The sequence below is a fragment of the Medicago truncatula genome, chromosome 8 (genome assembly GCF_003473485.1).
Source record: "Medicago truncatula cultivar Jemalong A17 chromosome 8, MtrunA17r5.0-ANR, whole genome shotgun sequence".
NCBI classification, from domain to species: domain Eukaryota; kingdom Viridiplantae; phylum Streptophyta; class Magnoliopsida; order Fabales; family Fabaceae; genus Medicago; species Medicago truncatula.
In genome coordinates, this window is record NC_053049.1 from 22,612,162 (window position 1) to 22,629,818 (window position 17,657).

Sequence of the window (17,657 nt, forward strand, 5' to 3'; positions counted from 1 at the left end):
ATTACAGAAAGTGTGAAAATAAAAGAAACGTAAAATGGAGGTTATAAAATACTACAAGACTCATATTCATAGTTCCTTAAGTCCTTCATACAAAATAAAATTGTTGGATATGATATAGGAGCAATAATGTGATAAGAATCCAACAGATGTCCTGTCATGAGTTTAGCTCAGTTGGTGGTATGAAAAATGCATAAAATATACAAGGTTTGGGGTTCAAACCCTGTCCACTAAAAAAATAAAAATTCATGCCCCGATGATAAAGGAAAGAAAAGTAAAATAAAAAATTTGTATAGGGTCGTTACCACTTAATCCTATATATAAAGTCAAATGAACACTTGCACAAGCACACTATTACAATCACAATCTTAAATCTCAAATGTCTTCAATTTTCAAGCTTCTCTCACTCACTGTATTCCTTGCACTCGTTTTCCAAGGTAAGTAATATACTACCTTTCATCTCTAACATGCATATGATGGTAATTTTCACAAGCCATTTATACCCTCAAAGATTATACAATAGCAAAATGCTTATTATTGTTTTTGATAGAAATTATTTTTAACTTCAAATGTTTAATACATTGTTCATATATATATTGCAGCTTATGGGATGTGCACTTTGAGTGACATTAGCATTAAGCATTACGAAACACATGACTTTGCACATGGCATGCCAGTGTGGAGAGTTAGCATAACCAACAATTGTGGCTGTCCTCAATCACAAGTGAAGCTTAATTGCACTGGATTTCAATCATATATTGGAATTGATCAAGCACTCTTGGCTGTTTCTGATACTGAGTGTCTTGTCAAACAAGGAGCACCTATTCCTGCTGCTCAATCTGTCTTTTTTCGCTATGCGTGGCTTCCAAAGTTTAAATTTGAACCTATTTCTTCCAAAATTGGATGTACTTAATTAGGATTAGTTAGGGCAAAAATATAATATATTGTAACTTATTAGGATTGAATAAGAAAAGCTTTGAAGCTTGGATTACCAATGTGCAAACTGGCAACATATATGACAAATCAAATCTACCCATATATCTTAATTTGAGTTTTGGTTCACTATTTTCACCATTTTGCAGAACTAATTTATTTATTTATTTATTTTTACAAACTATTCATTTATTTTATAAATAATAGTTTTGAGTTTTCCATCACATATTTGATCTACAATATAGTTTTTAAGATGACTTTTTTACAATTTCATCTTGATTGTTTTTTACTACTCTCTCCGTTCATTTTTAAGTGTCTTTTTAGAGTGAATTTTTCGTTCCTATTTAACTGTCTTTTTTGTATTTTAAAGGTACGATTTGTCAATTACTTTTAGCTTTTTCAATAAAACTAATTAATGCTATCTATTTGGAAAACTAAAGTTTGGTTTTTTTTAAACAAAGTTTATTTTTTGTTATCTTCAAATTTAAACAAAATTTTGTTCCAAACAATAGTTCCAAAAAGAGTTAAAATTCTATAAATAAGAAGAGTAGCAATCGTTAAAAATTTCAAGTGTGACACTAGCATTGGTTGAAACCATAGTTGAAACCTTAACTTTGATTAAAGGAGTTGGAAGAAAGTTAATTTTTTCTTAACTTTTGATTAATGTGAAGTTGGAATAACTTTTATATTGACTTAAAATAATCTATATAATATAAATTGGGTCCTGCTAACCGGTGCCCCCGGGGCATTGGTTAAGCATACCATAAAAGAGAATTATTAGCATAAAAGGAAACTGTTTTTGACTTTATTATCAATTAATTACATTATTTCAATGCATTAACTATTATATAATTTTCTTTTTCACATCCTTAACCAGTGCCCCGGGGGCACCGGTTAGCATTTCCCATATAAATTTAGGACCTATTTCAAGTCCTAATATGGAAGTAATTTTCTCTTCTCTTGGTGTTGACATGTGGCATCATAAACCAAACCAAACATTTGTTTTTTTAAAGTGACATGTGGCATCATAAATCAAACCAAACATTTTCGTGCATTTGACAATTAATGAAAAAAGGAATACTAAAGAAATATTGGATTAATGAAATGAACTAATTATTATTTTTATTATCTTTATTGGATTATAGGTCTCAACAAACCTATCCTCCTCATGCATTTGGTTTTCAATACTCTTCCATATTAATATTTGTAACCATATATATCATTTACATTATAATGAATGCAATATTAATATTTTCTATACAAAATATTATTGTGACATTGACCAATTGCTACCCTATCAAATTGATTTTTTTTGGCCAATTCACATTGTAATGAATTTATAAACTAAACAAATGAACTAACTTTTATTTTTATTTTCATGATGATAATATATTAATAATATTGTGAGACAATTTTATTATCGTATATTTTATAATTGATAGTAAAGAATGAAATTTTAATGACATTGTTTTACATGATATCATATTTCAATTATAATATTTTTAAATATACAGAAAAATTGTATATATTCTTAACCTATTAAAAAGATTATCAAATTTATAATTTATCACAAAGTATAAAATCTAAAAAACTAAATAGTAATAAAACAAATATTATTCACATTTTTATTTCGTTAAACTCTTCTTCCTTTTTTAAAGAAATTTCATTAAACTATTCAATTTTTATTTTAGGATAGAAAAAGAAAAACGGAAGTACATTGAATATGCATTAATAAAATTATTACTTTTAATCAAATTGAATCAAAGAAAATAACACTGAAATCTCACTTTTAAGTACATTGAATATGCATTAATATTACTTTTAATTTGGTCAATTTTATATTTGTTCATATGTTACTTTTTTTTTTTTTTACAAGAAGCGTTACTTATTTTATAAGAGGAAGTGTTACTTAATCACAACAAATATTATATGGAGAATGCATTAAAAATTAAAAATGTAGTCCAAATTTTTTTTTGGTGCATTAAATGTTTTCAAAAAATATGTTTCACCCAAATTAATAAACACGTCTAATCCAGAAGTCCTAACTCAACTGGTAAAATGCTGAAATTGTTAGGCCGGATACTATGACCGGGGTTCGAACCCCGGTACCTCCATTTGTGTGTGTGAGTTTATAATGACTTTGCCATTTCGTCTATCTACCAAAAAAAAAAACGCGTCTAAAATTAATAAAATGATTCACCAAAATAAATGTATCATATCCTTTATATCTAATGGTTGCAAACATGCAAACCCTAATTGTCAACCTCTAACCCTACTTTTTTGGCTCCATTTTATCCTGACCGTTAGATCATTGTAATTAGGAAGATTAGCACATCAGCTCTTAGATCATTTTATCCAACCTATTTTTTGGCTCCTAAATTTGAAATTTGAATTTCACATTGCAAAACCATGACAATTATTATGCACACTACTCAATACATATCTTAAGGGCTAGGATTAAAAAGTTATGCAAAAGGCTGAAAAACCAAACACAACACACCGTTTCCTCTTTCCCAAAACAAGCTCACGTTTTCTTCTTCTTCCTCTTATCATCATCACCACCGCCAACCCTCTCCCCCATTCATCGGCGGCAACCACCAAACCTCTGCCTCAATCCATCGACGTTCTCCCCATTCCCTACTCCTTCGTTTTGTCCCTCACCTCCAGAAATATAATGCCATCTCTTCACATTCAATCTAACTTATGATTCTCCCTTCTTCAACTCCACTGGTGCTGAACATGACGGCCATATCCATGCCTCTCAGTTGTGACGGTTATAGCAAGGGAACCTAATATGATACACAGGGTTACTGTTCTCCAATGAACGAGGTGATTACAGAGCTTTTGTATTATTCTCTACTTCAGAAATAATTTGGTGACGATTTGTTTTCATATTTGTCTTTCTCCACAAATCTATTTCATATATGTTCACGTTCCATTTTTTTTTGTTTCAACCATGGAAAATTCTCATGAGAACAAACAAAAACCACCGAATGTGAAAGATAAGCTAAAAAGGGTAAACACGAATTACTCTTTGTGAGTAAGTTTCTCTTCTTAATTCTGTCCAGCAGCTGTTTGATATATTGTCTCTATGAACTTTCACCTATAATTTGGTTTTTCATTCAATGTTTTAAAACCCATTTCAAATTCACAATACTCCATATATCCTTTTTAGTTTTTAAATTGTCGAACTTTGATTTTGAATTTGTTTCTCTTTATCTTTTTTTTGTTCGATTGTAGCCATGACTGATAATAACAAAGTTGGTTACACAATTGGTTAACCTTTCTCTTCTATTTTGGTTTAATTTTTTTTTGATTGATATTTTGCACAGAAGGTTATATCTATGAAGTGTAAGGTTTGGAGATGACATCGACGATTTCTTTTGCTTTAAAATATTTTGAACGGTTTGACATGTTCTTCAAATGAATTGTTGTTATAAAAGTCATAATTTATAACATTATATAACCAATACTCTATAAAAAGCTATAATCCATATATTGCTAAATGATTGTAGTTGTTGCCATGCCATGCCCAATCTCTTGCTTTTGATTAACTGATTTTGTTACATCATAGATTAAATGATTCTCTACTCATGATATTGTTGTTCATGATCATAGCTTTGACTTAGAAGGGCAATATATCAGTAGCTGCTCTGGTGATGGAAGCTTAGTTCTTCAAAGACAAAAACTATGTATATTGGAAGTCTTGCCCAATTGTCTCCTCTTCACATAACATGGGTACTCTCCCTTCTCCTTCTATTATTTACTCATACTCACATTCATTCAACCAATTATTAGATTGTGCGTGTATATTCTTAGAATTGAAATTGAAAATGAATTGAGAGTACTTTTAAATTGATTGTCTAGAATAGTTATATGCATCATGTTGAGACCACAAAATTTCAAAAAAAAAAAAAAAAAACTGATTCAATTATGTGTTTGGCTTTGGCTGCTTGAGCATGGGTTTATTTTGAGGTTTTTTTCTAATTAGTTTTTTCCTAGACAACCCTGGCTGTATCCTCAACAATTAGTTAAAATGTTGAGGGGCTGATGGTTTTATGCACAACCACAATGTAATATTGATATTAAGGTTTCCAATAACATGGTACTTAATTTTAAAAAGCTACATAGAAATTATGAAAATTAAGATAGTCTCATTTTTTTTTTAATGCGATTTGGATTCCAACTATATTTGAATTATTTTATGCATTTTCTTATACAATAGTTGTCTCTGATTTTTTTAACTATTTTTGGCTATAATTAATTTAATGAAAACATGCATTTTGATCTATAAAGATTAAATAGTAGAGGCAATATATGTGTGGTTAGGTTCTTATAAAATAGTTATCTATGTTATTTTTTTGAACTATTTTTGGCAATATATGTGTGGTTCCAGTTCACTTATGAGAAGTTGTCTAATGATGAAATTAAAGCTGGTGTGATGGTAATTGCAGGACTGAAGTCTTATGTCCATGTCTTTAGTGTGTATATTTTCATATACTTACAAGTTCATGGTTTTTCAGGAACTTGCTTATAATGGATTTTGTGAGCTAATCCTTGATAGGAGAACTACTGCTTTGAAGCTGGTGGATGATTGTGGGAATAAGTGGGATTGCACTCTCATCTTTGATAGTAGGCCATATCCTCATTTTCCAGTTGGTGGTGGTTTCCACCGGATGATTCTTGCAAGAAGGCTCAGAGATGGTTGCCATGTCATGGTTGGTGCACCTGGTGTTGGGAGCAATGACACACTGTATTTCAGAATTGTTCGCTACTAGGGTTTTATTTTGTGTTGTTTAAGAACAGTCTCCATAGAACTTGCTATTATGTGCCTGCTTGCTAATTTTAATTATTATGAACTTTGTGTTTTGCTGGAGTGTTGGGATAAAAGCACCTCTTTTATGAATTATTTTATGTAATTTCCTTATTATTAACTTATCCAGTGTTATTGCTTATTATTAATATTCCAGTTCAGTTTATTATAATATCCAGTATAAGTATACGCATACCATTATTCATTTTTTTGTCTTATGAATGATTGTGTAAGTATAACATCAGTAACTTCTGTTTGTGTTTACTGTAACACAGCTTTTGAAATATCAGAATTTTTATCATTTGGTGTTGTTTATACTTTAGCAATGAGATAGTCTCCTATGTTTGCTTTCAAGATGATTTTGGACCATAATCATTTCAATCATATGATATTGATCATGGTTATACTTGAAAGTTTCCTTGAGCTTATGATTTGCAGAACTATTTGACAATGCATACTAGCCGATATGTGTTTTATGTTAACTACGGTCTACGTATATGAGAAGTATATTCCACCATTCCATGAAAATTTTATTATTCCGCTGAAAACTCAAACAGTTTTGACGAATCCTAAATATGTATGTTAGTGTTTGGACAATTATGAAAACATCTTTCTAATCTAACTATGTTGACACATATGCTGGTGTGGTAATTCTCACTCCAAGTATGAATTAATTGGCAGCATAATAATCCAATCATGTTGTCACAAAAAAAAATTACTTACGGGTAAAAGCTTTTTTATACTAAACAATTATTGTATGTACGTATAACATGTGTTTTTATAAAAGTCTGGATGATTCACCCAAAAAAATAAAAGACCGGATTATATTTCGCACCTATAGTTTTTAATAAAAAAGGTAGGTAATGTTTAGAACTATATATCCGCACGGGTGAAAAGTCTAGTTTCAATAAAATGACATATTACCAAATTACCCAGTGAAATACGTCTATATATTAGACATTCGAATCAGTCTAATTTCACAAGACACACTTCTATCACATTTTTTTTCTATTTTTCATTTTTGTTTTGATAGAGTAGCAAATCAAGAATCATGATCAAACACATCGCATTTCCACAAATTCGCTGATCGCAATCAAAAGCAGAGGGGTTTTCACATAGGAGTGTCAATCATTTATAAAAATTATGTAATTGAATTTCTACCGTGTTTGATAGTCCATTTGTCATCTTATTTCAGTTTGTATTTTTCTAAAGACTTAATGCATGAGACTTTTACATGTAATCGAAATTTTGTAGTTATGTCTTATGTTTGTACAAAAAAAATAATTTATACATTTAATGGAAATTTTATAGTTATTATGTTTATACAAAGGAAAAATGATTTGTATTTGTGAACAATCATTCTTTCTAATTGACATTCCATCATTTATGCTCTAATTTTTCTTTTTCATAATTATGTGATCTATATATTCTTATAAAGATCAAACGTCGACGTTTGCAACAATATCAATATTATTTTCTCTTTTTTTATTTTTTTTATTTTTTTATTATGATGAGATTTTACAATTAGTTATATAACATCAAAGACCTAAGTATATTCATTTATTTTATTCTGGATAAAAACATTTGATGATCAAATGAAATCTTATTTTTCAAAAAAAAACAATTGACTAAAGCATAAAAGTGATTACCAAAGATTAAATTATTAGTTTCAATGAGAATGAATTATTTTCAAAAAAGTATGATCACAAGATGTAACAATTTGACTGCAATTTTTTAAGGGAATAACCAAATTGTCATCAAATTGAGAAAAGTGAGGTGATGGTTTTTTTTTTTTTTTTTTTTTTGAGATCATGTTATTAATATTGGTCTCAAAATTAAAAATAGTATTGAATCATCAAATAGTATTATACCTCTGAACAACTTCTGATCTACCTTTGCGTCTGCATCTTCTTCGCTTAAGGTGCAAGTTGGATGCATTGGGGTGTTCATTTCATTACAGTCATCAACCTTGAACTTCATCAGAAGGTCCTTAGTGTATTTGGATTGATGAACATATACTTCATCTTTGCATTGGTTGATTTGAATTCTAAGAAAGAATTTTAATTCACCCATCATACTCATTTCAATCTCATCCTGCATTAACTTAAAAAATTCCTTGCAAAGAGATGCATTAGTAGAACCAAATATTATATCATCAACATAAATCTGCACAATTAAGATGGCTTTCTCAAGTTTTCTTCTAAAAAGCGTTGTGTCAACTTGACCTCTTTTAAAATCATTTTCAAGTAAGAAATTACTTAGTCTATCATACCAAGCTCTAGGGCTTGTTTTAGACCATATATTGATTTCTTAACCTTATAAACATAATCAGGATGTTTTAAATCCTCAAAACCTGGAGGTTGTTTGACATACACTTCTTCAGAGATCGCACCATTGAGAAATGCACTCTTAACCTTCATTTGATATAATATAATGTCATGATTAACTGCATAGGATAGATGTAACCTGATTTCTTCCAATCTTGCAACTAGAGCAAATGTTTCAGTATAGTCAATACCCTCTTGTTGAATGTATCCTTGTTCAATAAGTCTAGCTTTGTTTCTAACAACCTCTCCTTGTTCATTAAGCTTGTTCCTAAATACCCATTTTGTTTCAACAGTTTTTTTTATTTGGTTTAGCTACCAGATCCCATACATCATTTATTTGGAATTGATTGAGTTCTTCTTGCATAGCTACTATTCATCCATCATTTGAAAGTGTTTCATCAACAGAATATTTTTAAGCTTTCCTATCAGCCATGTTGGAGTCAAGTTTATGCCTTCACCCAGACCACACCGAGCTTGTTTCACGGACAGCTTCGCAATAGAATTGAAACTTCCAAGGTCCTTCTTCTTTAGAGGTAATCGTCCTTGAAATATTGCCTTGCAGCTTTTGGAAAATGCATTCATGTCTTTTCTCTTCAACTTACGCGAATAAGACACTTGCATTAAGTTAGGGAGTCAAATTACTGCACGTAGGTCACAGTGAATTTTTATGAATTTCAGCACAACTTTGTCCGAATTTGAAATGAAATCTGGTATTGATAGGTCCAGAATTGGTTTAGGTGTAAACACGAAAGTTGTAGGTATGGATGTTAGCTTTCTAATGCCGTTGGTTTGACGTCAAAAAGATTTATAGAACTTGAGTTATGGTCAAATTACAGCACGTAGGTCACAGTGAATGTTTATGAATTTCAATACAACTTTGTCAGAATTTGAAATGCAAACTGGTATTGATTGGTACGTAATTGGTCTTAGGTGTAAACACGAAAGTTGTAGGTATGGATGTTAGCTTTCCAACGCCGTTGGTTTGACTTCAAAATGATTTATAGAACTTGAGTTATGGTCAAATTACAGCACGTATGCCACAATGAATTTTTATGAATTTCAGCACAACTTTGTCCGAATTTGAAATGAAAACTGATATTGATTGATACATAATTGGTCTTAGGTGTAAACACGAAAGTTGTAGGTATTGATGTTAGATTTCTAATGCCGTTGGTTTGACTTCAAAAGGATTTATAAAACTTGAGTTATAGTCAGATTACAGCAGGTAGGTCACAGTGAATAATTGAATATGATTGATGAATTAGTATATGTATGTGTATGTTTGTGAATACTATATTGTTCATGATTGATGAAGTGTTATACGAATGTATATGTTTATGAGTATGATGTTGTTTATGATTGATGAATTAGTATATGTATGTATATGTTGCGAATACGATATTGTCCATGATTGATGAAATGTTATATGTATATATGATGTTTAAGTTGATGTTGATTATCATTTGAATTTGATGTTGTTATATCTTGAGATGTTTACGTGCTGCCTATGTTGCTGTTGTTGGTTATGTGAAATATTTATATGCGTTATGTGGAAAATGTATGATGTTTAAGTTGTTGATACTCTTCATTAATATTGATGAATCGTTGAAGTTGTTGATAAAGACAAACCATGGAATATTGATGAATATGTTGTTGCTTATGTTATTATAAGATGGTGAATATGTTGTTCCTTATGTTATTATAAGATGCTGAATATGTTGTTTCTTATGTTATTATAAGATGATGAATATGTTGTTCTTTATATGATTATGAAATGATGATTATGTTATGTTGTTTATATTATTATGAGATGATGATTATGCTGTGTTGTTTATGTTATTATGAGATGATGATTATGTTGTGTCGTTTATGTTATAAGATGATGTTTATGATGTGATGATTTATGATGTTATATGATGATGGTTACAATTTGATTATTATGTGCTAAGTGATGATGTATATAATGCGATGAATATGAAGTTAATAATAATTAGAAGTTGGTTGAGTTATTAAGAATCATTACATAAATGATTATTATTACTAATATATGAAGTTATTTATGTTGTTAAATATAATTAATGAATTATATGCTTGATATTATTGTTTTGTGAAATCTCACCCCTTCTGCTTGGAAATGTTGCTCTTCGTATGAGTAACTTGCAGGTGATCGAGTTTAAGTTGTTGTTAGATTGCTGCCGTGAGTGGATTATCTCTCATGTGTGTCTTTAGGTGCTCTGATACGTAACGGGATGAGAACTTTGTTGCATGATTTTCTATTCCTTACGTATTGCTTATGAATTTACATGATTAAGTTGTTAATTGGATTTTTATGAGATACTTTGATGAGGCCTTCGTGCCAAAATTATTTTAGATGTTTGAATAAATTCTGCTGCGAAGTATTAAATATTATGTTATTGAATTTTGAAAGATAATTAATTAATTATTCCGTTTATAATTTTAAGAAAAGAAGTGTGACATTCCGTTTATGTGAATTACTCTGATTAAATAAATGAAATTTTTACGTTGGAAAAACGGGGTGTTACAGATTGCACTCCTAGTGCTTCTTCCTTCTTCAGATAAGTTTCCGACAAGTGATAACATTGTTCTCCTTTCTTGATTTTAGGTCGAATGTATCCAACAATCTTTTGGACTACAATTTCAGGCGAGGATTTGTTCGGGGTATTTTCCTTTTTATCTTACTCCTGTCCTATTGTCCAAGTAAAAAGATGAATATGATGTAGAGGGACTGAGTGTGCATTTTGAGAGACTGTTAGCTCGTTTTCATTGAGTCCGCTTGACTTGACACTTAAAGTGGTTGTTCTGCTCAAAATATTCTACGATGTTAATACGAAGTTCAGAAATCTCTTTATTTAAACAATCCATATTCTCAAAGTCCCTATTACTTCTTCTCCTAATAGCATCTATTAAATCCTCAATACTTTCATTGAGTGCAGCGTATGCCATAGTCATCGCTTTTGTCATTAAATTGTATCGAGCTTGTTCGTACTCCCATAAGTCAGAAGCAGACATCTGATACTTCTTGGGATAGATTATGTTGTAATGATTGAACTGGTTTGCAAAAGAACTATCCATTATTCGTTCTCTGAAATAATCACAAACAAAAATACCCAAGTAGAACTATTCTAGAAATAAATGTAAATAATAATAATTATAGTTATAATTATAATATTTACTATACCCTTTTTTTATTATACAGAAAAAATAAAAGATAGAAAATAAGTAATTTGAATCGTTCAGTCAAAAAAATCAACAATCCCCAACAGCAACGCCAAAAATATGATGCGTGCAATATACAGTTTTTGTAGTATTGTATTGATTAACGTAATTGCACAATGGCAAGTGTACCAGTCATTTTCATTAAATAATAAAGTTAGTATGTAGAGTATCGTATCCACATGGATTGTCCTTTCGTCCGAACAATTCTTGTTACTTATTTTTGTAAGTTTTCACGGTATAAAAGTGAGTTGCAATTTTTATTTGTTTGCAACAGAGCGAATTTACCTATTTTGGCTGCAGAAAAATAAGCAGCGGTTAGGATTCTTCGAATCCCCTCGGGATATTTATTGTTAGATAATACGTAATCTAAATGTCGCGTTTATTTATCTCTTGGTGACTATTGAAGTGATAAGGCCGTTGGGAGTTTCCTAAATAGGTAGGGCACCACCTGACCCAATGGGTTTTAGCCACTATGTACGTAATTAGGCATTTTCCTTCGATGGCTAACTGCACCTGTTGATCGCACGATGATCCTTACGTGCGAGGTCTTGCTGTAACAACCCGATTTTTAGCTAGATTTATTTTAATTACTTTTATTATGTGTTTTATGTGTTTGTGTGTGATTATTCATCATTGGGTGCATTTGCATGGGTTTCCGTGTTAGAAGGGTATTTTAGTCATTTTGCACTTAGGGGTATTTTGGTCATTTTGTGAGGAAGGGTAAAATTATAATTTTAGTGTGAATTACTTTTAGTGATTAGTGAGAATAGTTATTTTACTAAGTTACTAGAGTAAAATTGAGATTTTACCGTTTAGTGACCGTTACCGTTATTAGTTATTTACCCGTTAGGGTGTAGAAATTTTGAGATGTGAAAAGAGATGGGTTAAGTCCACTAGAAACTAGGTTAAGCTATTAAGGGGTATACCAAATGAGTTTGTCTTAGGAAAATATCACTTCATTCATTTCATAAGATATTTTCTAGAGAGGTAGAGAGAGAAAGTGGGTGAAGAGCAGAACAAGGGTTAGAGAGAATAGGAACTTGAAGAATTCAAGGGTTTGAAGAATCATAGGAGCAAAAGTGAAGCTAGAGCTAATAGTTGGAGATAATTAAGGTAAGGGGGTTAGTCTTCATCATAATCATCATTATTTGTAAATTTTCAAATGTTGTATGAATTTTTGCATGATGGATAATTATTGCTAAATTCGTGCTCCAACTGTGATGATATGTTTGTATGCATGAATTGATGATAATTGTATGATTGTTGGTGAAATTACATGTTCAAATAGGAACAAATGTTAAGTTGTGAAAATTGTGCTCAATTGGTGAATTTTGCTAAGTTGTTAAATTGACATATGATTCTTGTTCAATTGATGTTATTGTTGTTAATTGATGTTTTAGTTGATGAATCACTGCTTGGGTATGCAAATTCATGAATTGATGATGATAATTTGAGATGTTGTTGGTGTTTTGATGAAAATGATGAGTTGGTCCAATTGTCAAGTGTTTTCAAGTTTGATTGATCCTTTGTGAGTTGCTTTAGTCATATTGACCTATAAACATGTTCTGGAAACACATTTGGGTAATGAGGGATCAAAATTGGGAATTTTGGGTGTAAAGGGGTCCAAACCCGTAACCTTTTTTGCAAACCTGTGAAGGTTCGCTTAGAGGTTCGCTTAAGCGACCTGATAAGCAAACATTCATATGGATTTTTCTGGGTTGGGTCGCTTGATCGACCGGTGAGCGAACTAGTAAGCGAAGATTTCTGGTTGCTACTGGAACTCGTTCGCTTAAGCGAACTGGTGAGTGACCAGATAGTGAACAAAGTGATTTGCTACTGTAACTTGTTCGCTTAAGCGAACCAAGTGGTCGCTTAAGCGAACAGCTCCAGTTTCAGTCACTTTGATCTTTTGTTCCGGGTCTTTGGGGGCCATTTCGAGGTTTCTTAAATGATTCTTGAAGCATGTTTAACTACTGTTAATCCCCAAAAAACCTACTGGAACAATGATTGCTTGCCTAAACTTGAATTTCTTCAAATGAGTCTTAACTTGGAAAATTTTGGGAATTCAACTTTGTCGAAAAATAACTTTTGTAAACTAATGAAGCTTGCAAGTTGAACCTACAGTTCATATAGGCTTAGGTAATACTTGTAAGAGTGGTCAAACATCTTAATCATGTAGAAAGTGATAATTCGTGTGGGAAAGTGAAAGGTTGTGAAAATGAGATTTTCATATGAACTTAAGTTGTGCTTGGGTTAATGTTAATGATCCGGAGGCGACTTAACTTCATGATTATATTGTCGATTAAGATTGTTTGAAGGTTTTCAACTTGTCTTTTGTCTTGGGTTTTGTCAATGTTGGCCGGTGGCCACATGATATGGTTTTTGGTCGAAAACGTTTCTTGAACCAATTGTCCTAAGAATTGAGGTGACTATGTTTGTATGACTAAGTGAAGTTGTATGAATGAATGATTGTTTTGGATATGATATTTATCATGAGATGTGTATTATAACGCCCACTTTTATTTAATTAATTATTTAATCGAGTCTAGATGAGTTATATTATATTTATATAATATATGCATGAATTGTAACGCCCACTTTTATTTAATTAATTATTTAATCGAGTTTAGACGAGTTATATTATATTTATATAATATATGTGTGAATTTTGATGATTTATGACGATTTAGATTATTTGGAAGATTTTTAGATGAGTTATGTGTTTTGATGATTTTATGAGATATGAGACTTATTTTGTTGTTTAATAAAATAAGATTTGAAAATAAAATAAAATATTTAGTTAAGGGTTGTTTTGAGATTTTAGAGAGTTTTGGGGGAGAAAGTGAGATAAGATAAGATTTTAGGAGGAGATATAAAAAGGAAAGACCTAGGTTTGTAGAAAATTAGTACGTACGATCAAACTTTGGAAAAAGGAGGAAAAAGCCATAGAAGGGAGAAGACCAAGAGAGAGCTGCGATTTTCTTCATTCAAGGTAAGGGTGAGACTAATGATTCAATAGTGTTAATCTATACAATTCTGATGATCAAATTAACAAATTAGGATTGAATTAGAAAGTTTATGAAATTAGGGTTAATAGGTGAAATTGATGATCCAATGATAATAAGCTGTTAGATTGATGCATAAAACGTCCTTTGACCTTAGATTATGTTTAGAATGAATTATGGAAATGAAATTAGGCTTAGAACCATGTGAGATCATGAATTTTTCATAAAAACTGCATTCTGCCCGAGCCTGTATTCATCGCTCGCCCTCGTGAACGATGATCCTCGCCTCGCGAGGGATGAAGTTCATCGCTCGCCATGCGAGCCATTTCCCCTCGCCTCGCGAGTTACAAGTCGTAGCTCGCCACAGCGAGCATGACCAGAGAGCATGTTAAAGTGGTAGCTTATGCGTCCAAGTTGGGTTTAGGAGGTGTACTTATGCAAGATGGTAAAGTGGTAGCTTATGCTTCAAGATAGTTGAGAATTCATGAGAAGAATTACCCGACGCATGATTTAGAGTTGGCGGCTGTGGTCTTTGTATTGAAGATATGGAGACATTACTTGTATGGTTCGAGGTTTGAGGTGTTTAGTGATCACAAGAGCTTAAAGTATTTGTTCGATCAAAAAGAATTGAATATGAGGCAACGAAGGTGGCTCGAATTATTGAAAGATTATGACTCCGCCTTGATGGTTAGAGAGTTCGAGTTAATTGAGCAGTTTAGAGATATGAGCTTGGTTTGTGAATGGTCATCTCAGAGTGTGAAACTGGGAATGCTGAAGATTAATAGTGAATTTCTGAAGAGTATTAAAGAAGCACAAAAAGTTGATGTCAAGTTTGTAGACTTGTTGGTTGCTAGTAATCAGACTGAAGATGGTGACTTTAAAGTCGATGACCATGGTGTGTTGAGATTCCGAGGTCGGATTTGCATTCCTGACGATGAAGAGATGAATAAAATGATTCTTGAAGAGAGTCATAGAAGTAGCTTGAGTATTCACCCAGGAGCTACGAAGATGTATCATGATCTAAAGAAGATTTTCTGGTAGTCTGGATTTGAAACGAGATGCGGCACAGTTTGTGTATTCCTATTTAGTTTGTCAGAAGTCGAAGATTGAACATCAGAAACCTGCTGGTATGATGGTATCGTTAGACGTGCCAGAGTGGAAATGGGATAGTATATCCATGGATTTTGTGACGAGTTTGCCGAATACTCCTAGAGGGAATTACGCAATTTGGGTTATAATTGATAGATTGACGAAGTCGGCTCATTTTCTACCGATAAATATTAGTTTTCCTGTGGCCCAGTTGGCAGAGATTTATATTAAGGAGATTGGAAGTTGCATGGTGTTCCTTCGAGCATTGTATCAGATAGAGACCCAAGATTTACTTATAGATTTTGGAAAAGTTTGCAAGAGGCTTTGGGTTCTAAGTTGAGATTGAGTTCGGCTTATCATCCGCAGACAGATGGTCAGTCGGAGAGGACGATTCAGTCGCTAGAGGATTTGTTGAGAGTTTGTGTTCTTGAGCAAGGAGGAACTTGGGATAGTCATCTTCCGTTGATTGAGTTCACATACAATAATAGTTATCATTCTAGTATTGGAATGGCACCTTTTGAGGCTTTATATGGTCGGAGATACAGAACTCCGTTGTGTTGGTTTGAGTCAGGAGAAAGAGTGGTCTTAGGACCGGAGATTGTTCAGCAGACTACTGAGAAAGTTAAGATGATTCAAGAGAAAATGAAAGTGTCGCAGAGTCGACAAAAGAGTTATCATGATAAGCGCAGGAAAGATCTTAAGTTCCAAGAAGGAGACCACGTATTGTTGAGAGTCACTCTTGTGACTGGTGTTGGACGTGCTTTGAAGTCAAAGAAGTTGACTCCGAGATTTATTGGTCCGTATCAGATATCGGAAAGAGTTGGAACGGTGGCGTATCGAGTGGGATTACCACCGCATCTTTCGAATTTGCACGATGTTTTCCATGTGTCGCAACTTCGGAAGTGTGTCCCGGATCTATCTCATGTGATCCAGAGTGATGATGTGCAAGTTAGAGACAACCTTACGGTAGAGACTTTACCGGTGAGGATTGATGATAGGAAAGTGAAGACGTTGAGAGGCAAAGAAATACCCCTTGTTAGAGTCGTTTGGGACGGAGCGACTGGTGAAAGCTTGACGTGGGAGCTAGAGAGTAAGATGCTCGAGTCTTATCCAGAGTTGTTTGCTTGAGGTAAATTTTCGAGGACGAAAATCTTTTAAGTTGGGGAGAGTTGTAACGCCCACTTTTATTTAATTAATTATTTAATCGAGTTTAGACGAGTTATATTATATTTATATAATATATGTGTGAATTTTGATGATTTATGACGATTTAGATGATTTGGAAGATTTTTAGATAAATTATGTGTTTTGATGATTTTATGAGATATGAGACTTATTTTGTTGTTTAATAAAATAAGATTTGAAAATAAAATAAAATAGTTAGTTAAGGGTTGTTTTGAGATTTTAGAGAGTTTTGGGGGAGAAAGTGAGATAAGATAAGATTTTAGGAGGAGATATAAAAAGGAAAGACCTAGGTTTGTAGAAAATTAGTACGTACGATCAAACTTTGGAAAAAGGAAGAAAAAAGCCATAGAAGGGAGAAGACCAAGAAAGAGCTGCGATTTTCTTCATTCAAGGTAAGGGTGAGACTAATGATTCAATAGTGTTAATCTATACAATTCTGATGATCAAATTAACAAATTAGGATTGAATTAGAAAGTTTATGAAATTAGGGTTAATAGGTGAAATTGATGATCCAATGATAATAAGTTGTTAGATTGATGCATAAAATGTCCTTTGACCTTAGATTATGTTTAGAATGAATTCTGGAATTGAAATTAGGCTTAGAACCATGTGAGATCATGAATTTTTCATAAAAACTGCATTCTGCCCGAGCCTGTATTCATCGCTTGCCCTCGCGAACGATGATCCTCGCCTCGCGAGTGATGAAGTTCATCGCTCACCACGCGAGCCATTTCCCCTCGCCTCGCAAGTTACAAGTCTTAGCTCGCCACAACGAGCAACCTTACTCGCCATAGCGAGCATGACTAGAGAGCATGTTGAATTTCGTAATTTTGACTTTTGAGTTGAACCTTAGATGCTTTTGAGTGCCTTAAGATGTTTATTAAAGATTAGATGATGATTTAGAATGAGATTGAACCTGGTTTAGCTTAGAATAACTTTAGTTGGAATTCTGGCTTGAACTCGCCATGGCGAGCAGATGCTCTCGCTTGGCGAGCACCTTCAGAACTGAATGCAAATTAGGATGTTGCGATCTGTGTCGCACAAATTGATTAGGGTTGGACCCTTAGGTAG

The 17,657-nt window shown here is 32.5% G+C and overlaps 2 protein-coding genes across 5 annotated transcripts; both read left to right on the top strand.

The window, feature by feature from the left end:
- Nucleotides 1-358: 358 nt before the first annotated feature.
- Nucleotides 359-921, top strand: LOC25501114 (uncharacterized). The gene is made up of 2 exons (XM_013589715.2): nt 359-434; nt 600-921. Exons 1-2 carry the CDS (start codon nt 377-379, stop codon nt 908-910), a joined length of 369 nt encoding a protein of 122 aa, XP_013445169.1. The 5' UTR covers nt 359-376; the 3' UTR covers nt 911-921.
- Nucleotides 922-3,379: 2,458 nt separating this feature from the next.
- Nucleotides 3,380-5,864, top strand: LOC25501115 (uncharacterized). 4 transcript variants are annotated; one of them, XM_013589717.3, is made up of 3 exons: nt 3,380-3,970; nt 4,549-4,668; nt 5,454-5,864. In XM_013589717.3, the coding sequence occupies exons 2-3, from the start codon at nt 4,621-4,623 to the stop codon at nt 5,706-5,708; spliced, it is 303 nt and encodes a 100-aa protein (XP_013445171.1). In that variant the 5' UTR covers nt 3,380-3,970; nt 4,549-4,620; the 3' UTR covers nt 5,709-5,864. The 4 variants fall into 4 exon arrangements, with proteins under 4 accessions (XP_013445171.1, XP_024628036.1, XP_024628038.1 ...); XM_024772268.2 differs by having other exon boundaries at nt 3,380-3,966; XM_024772270.2 differs by having other exon boundaries at nt 3,380-3,946.
- Nucleotides 5,865-17,657: the final 11,793 nt, after the last annotated feature.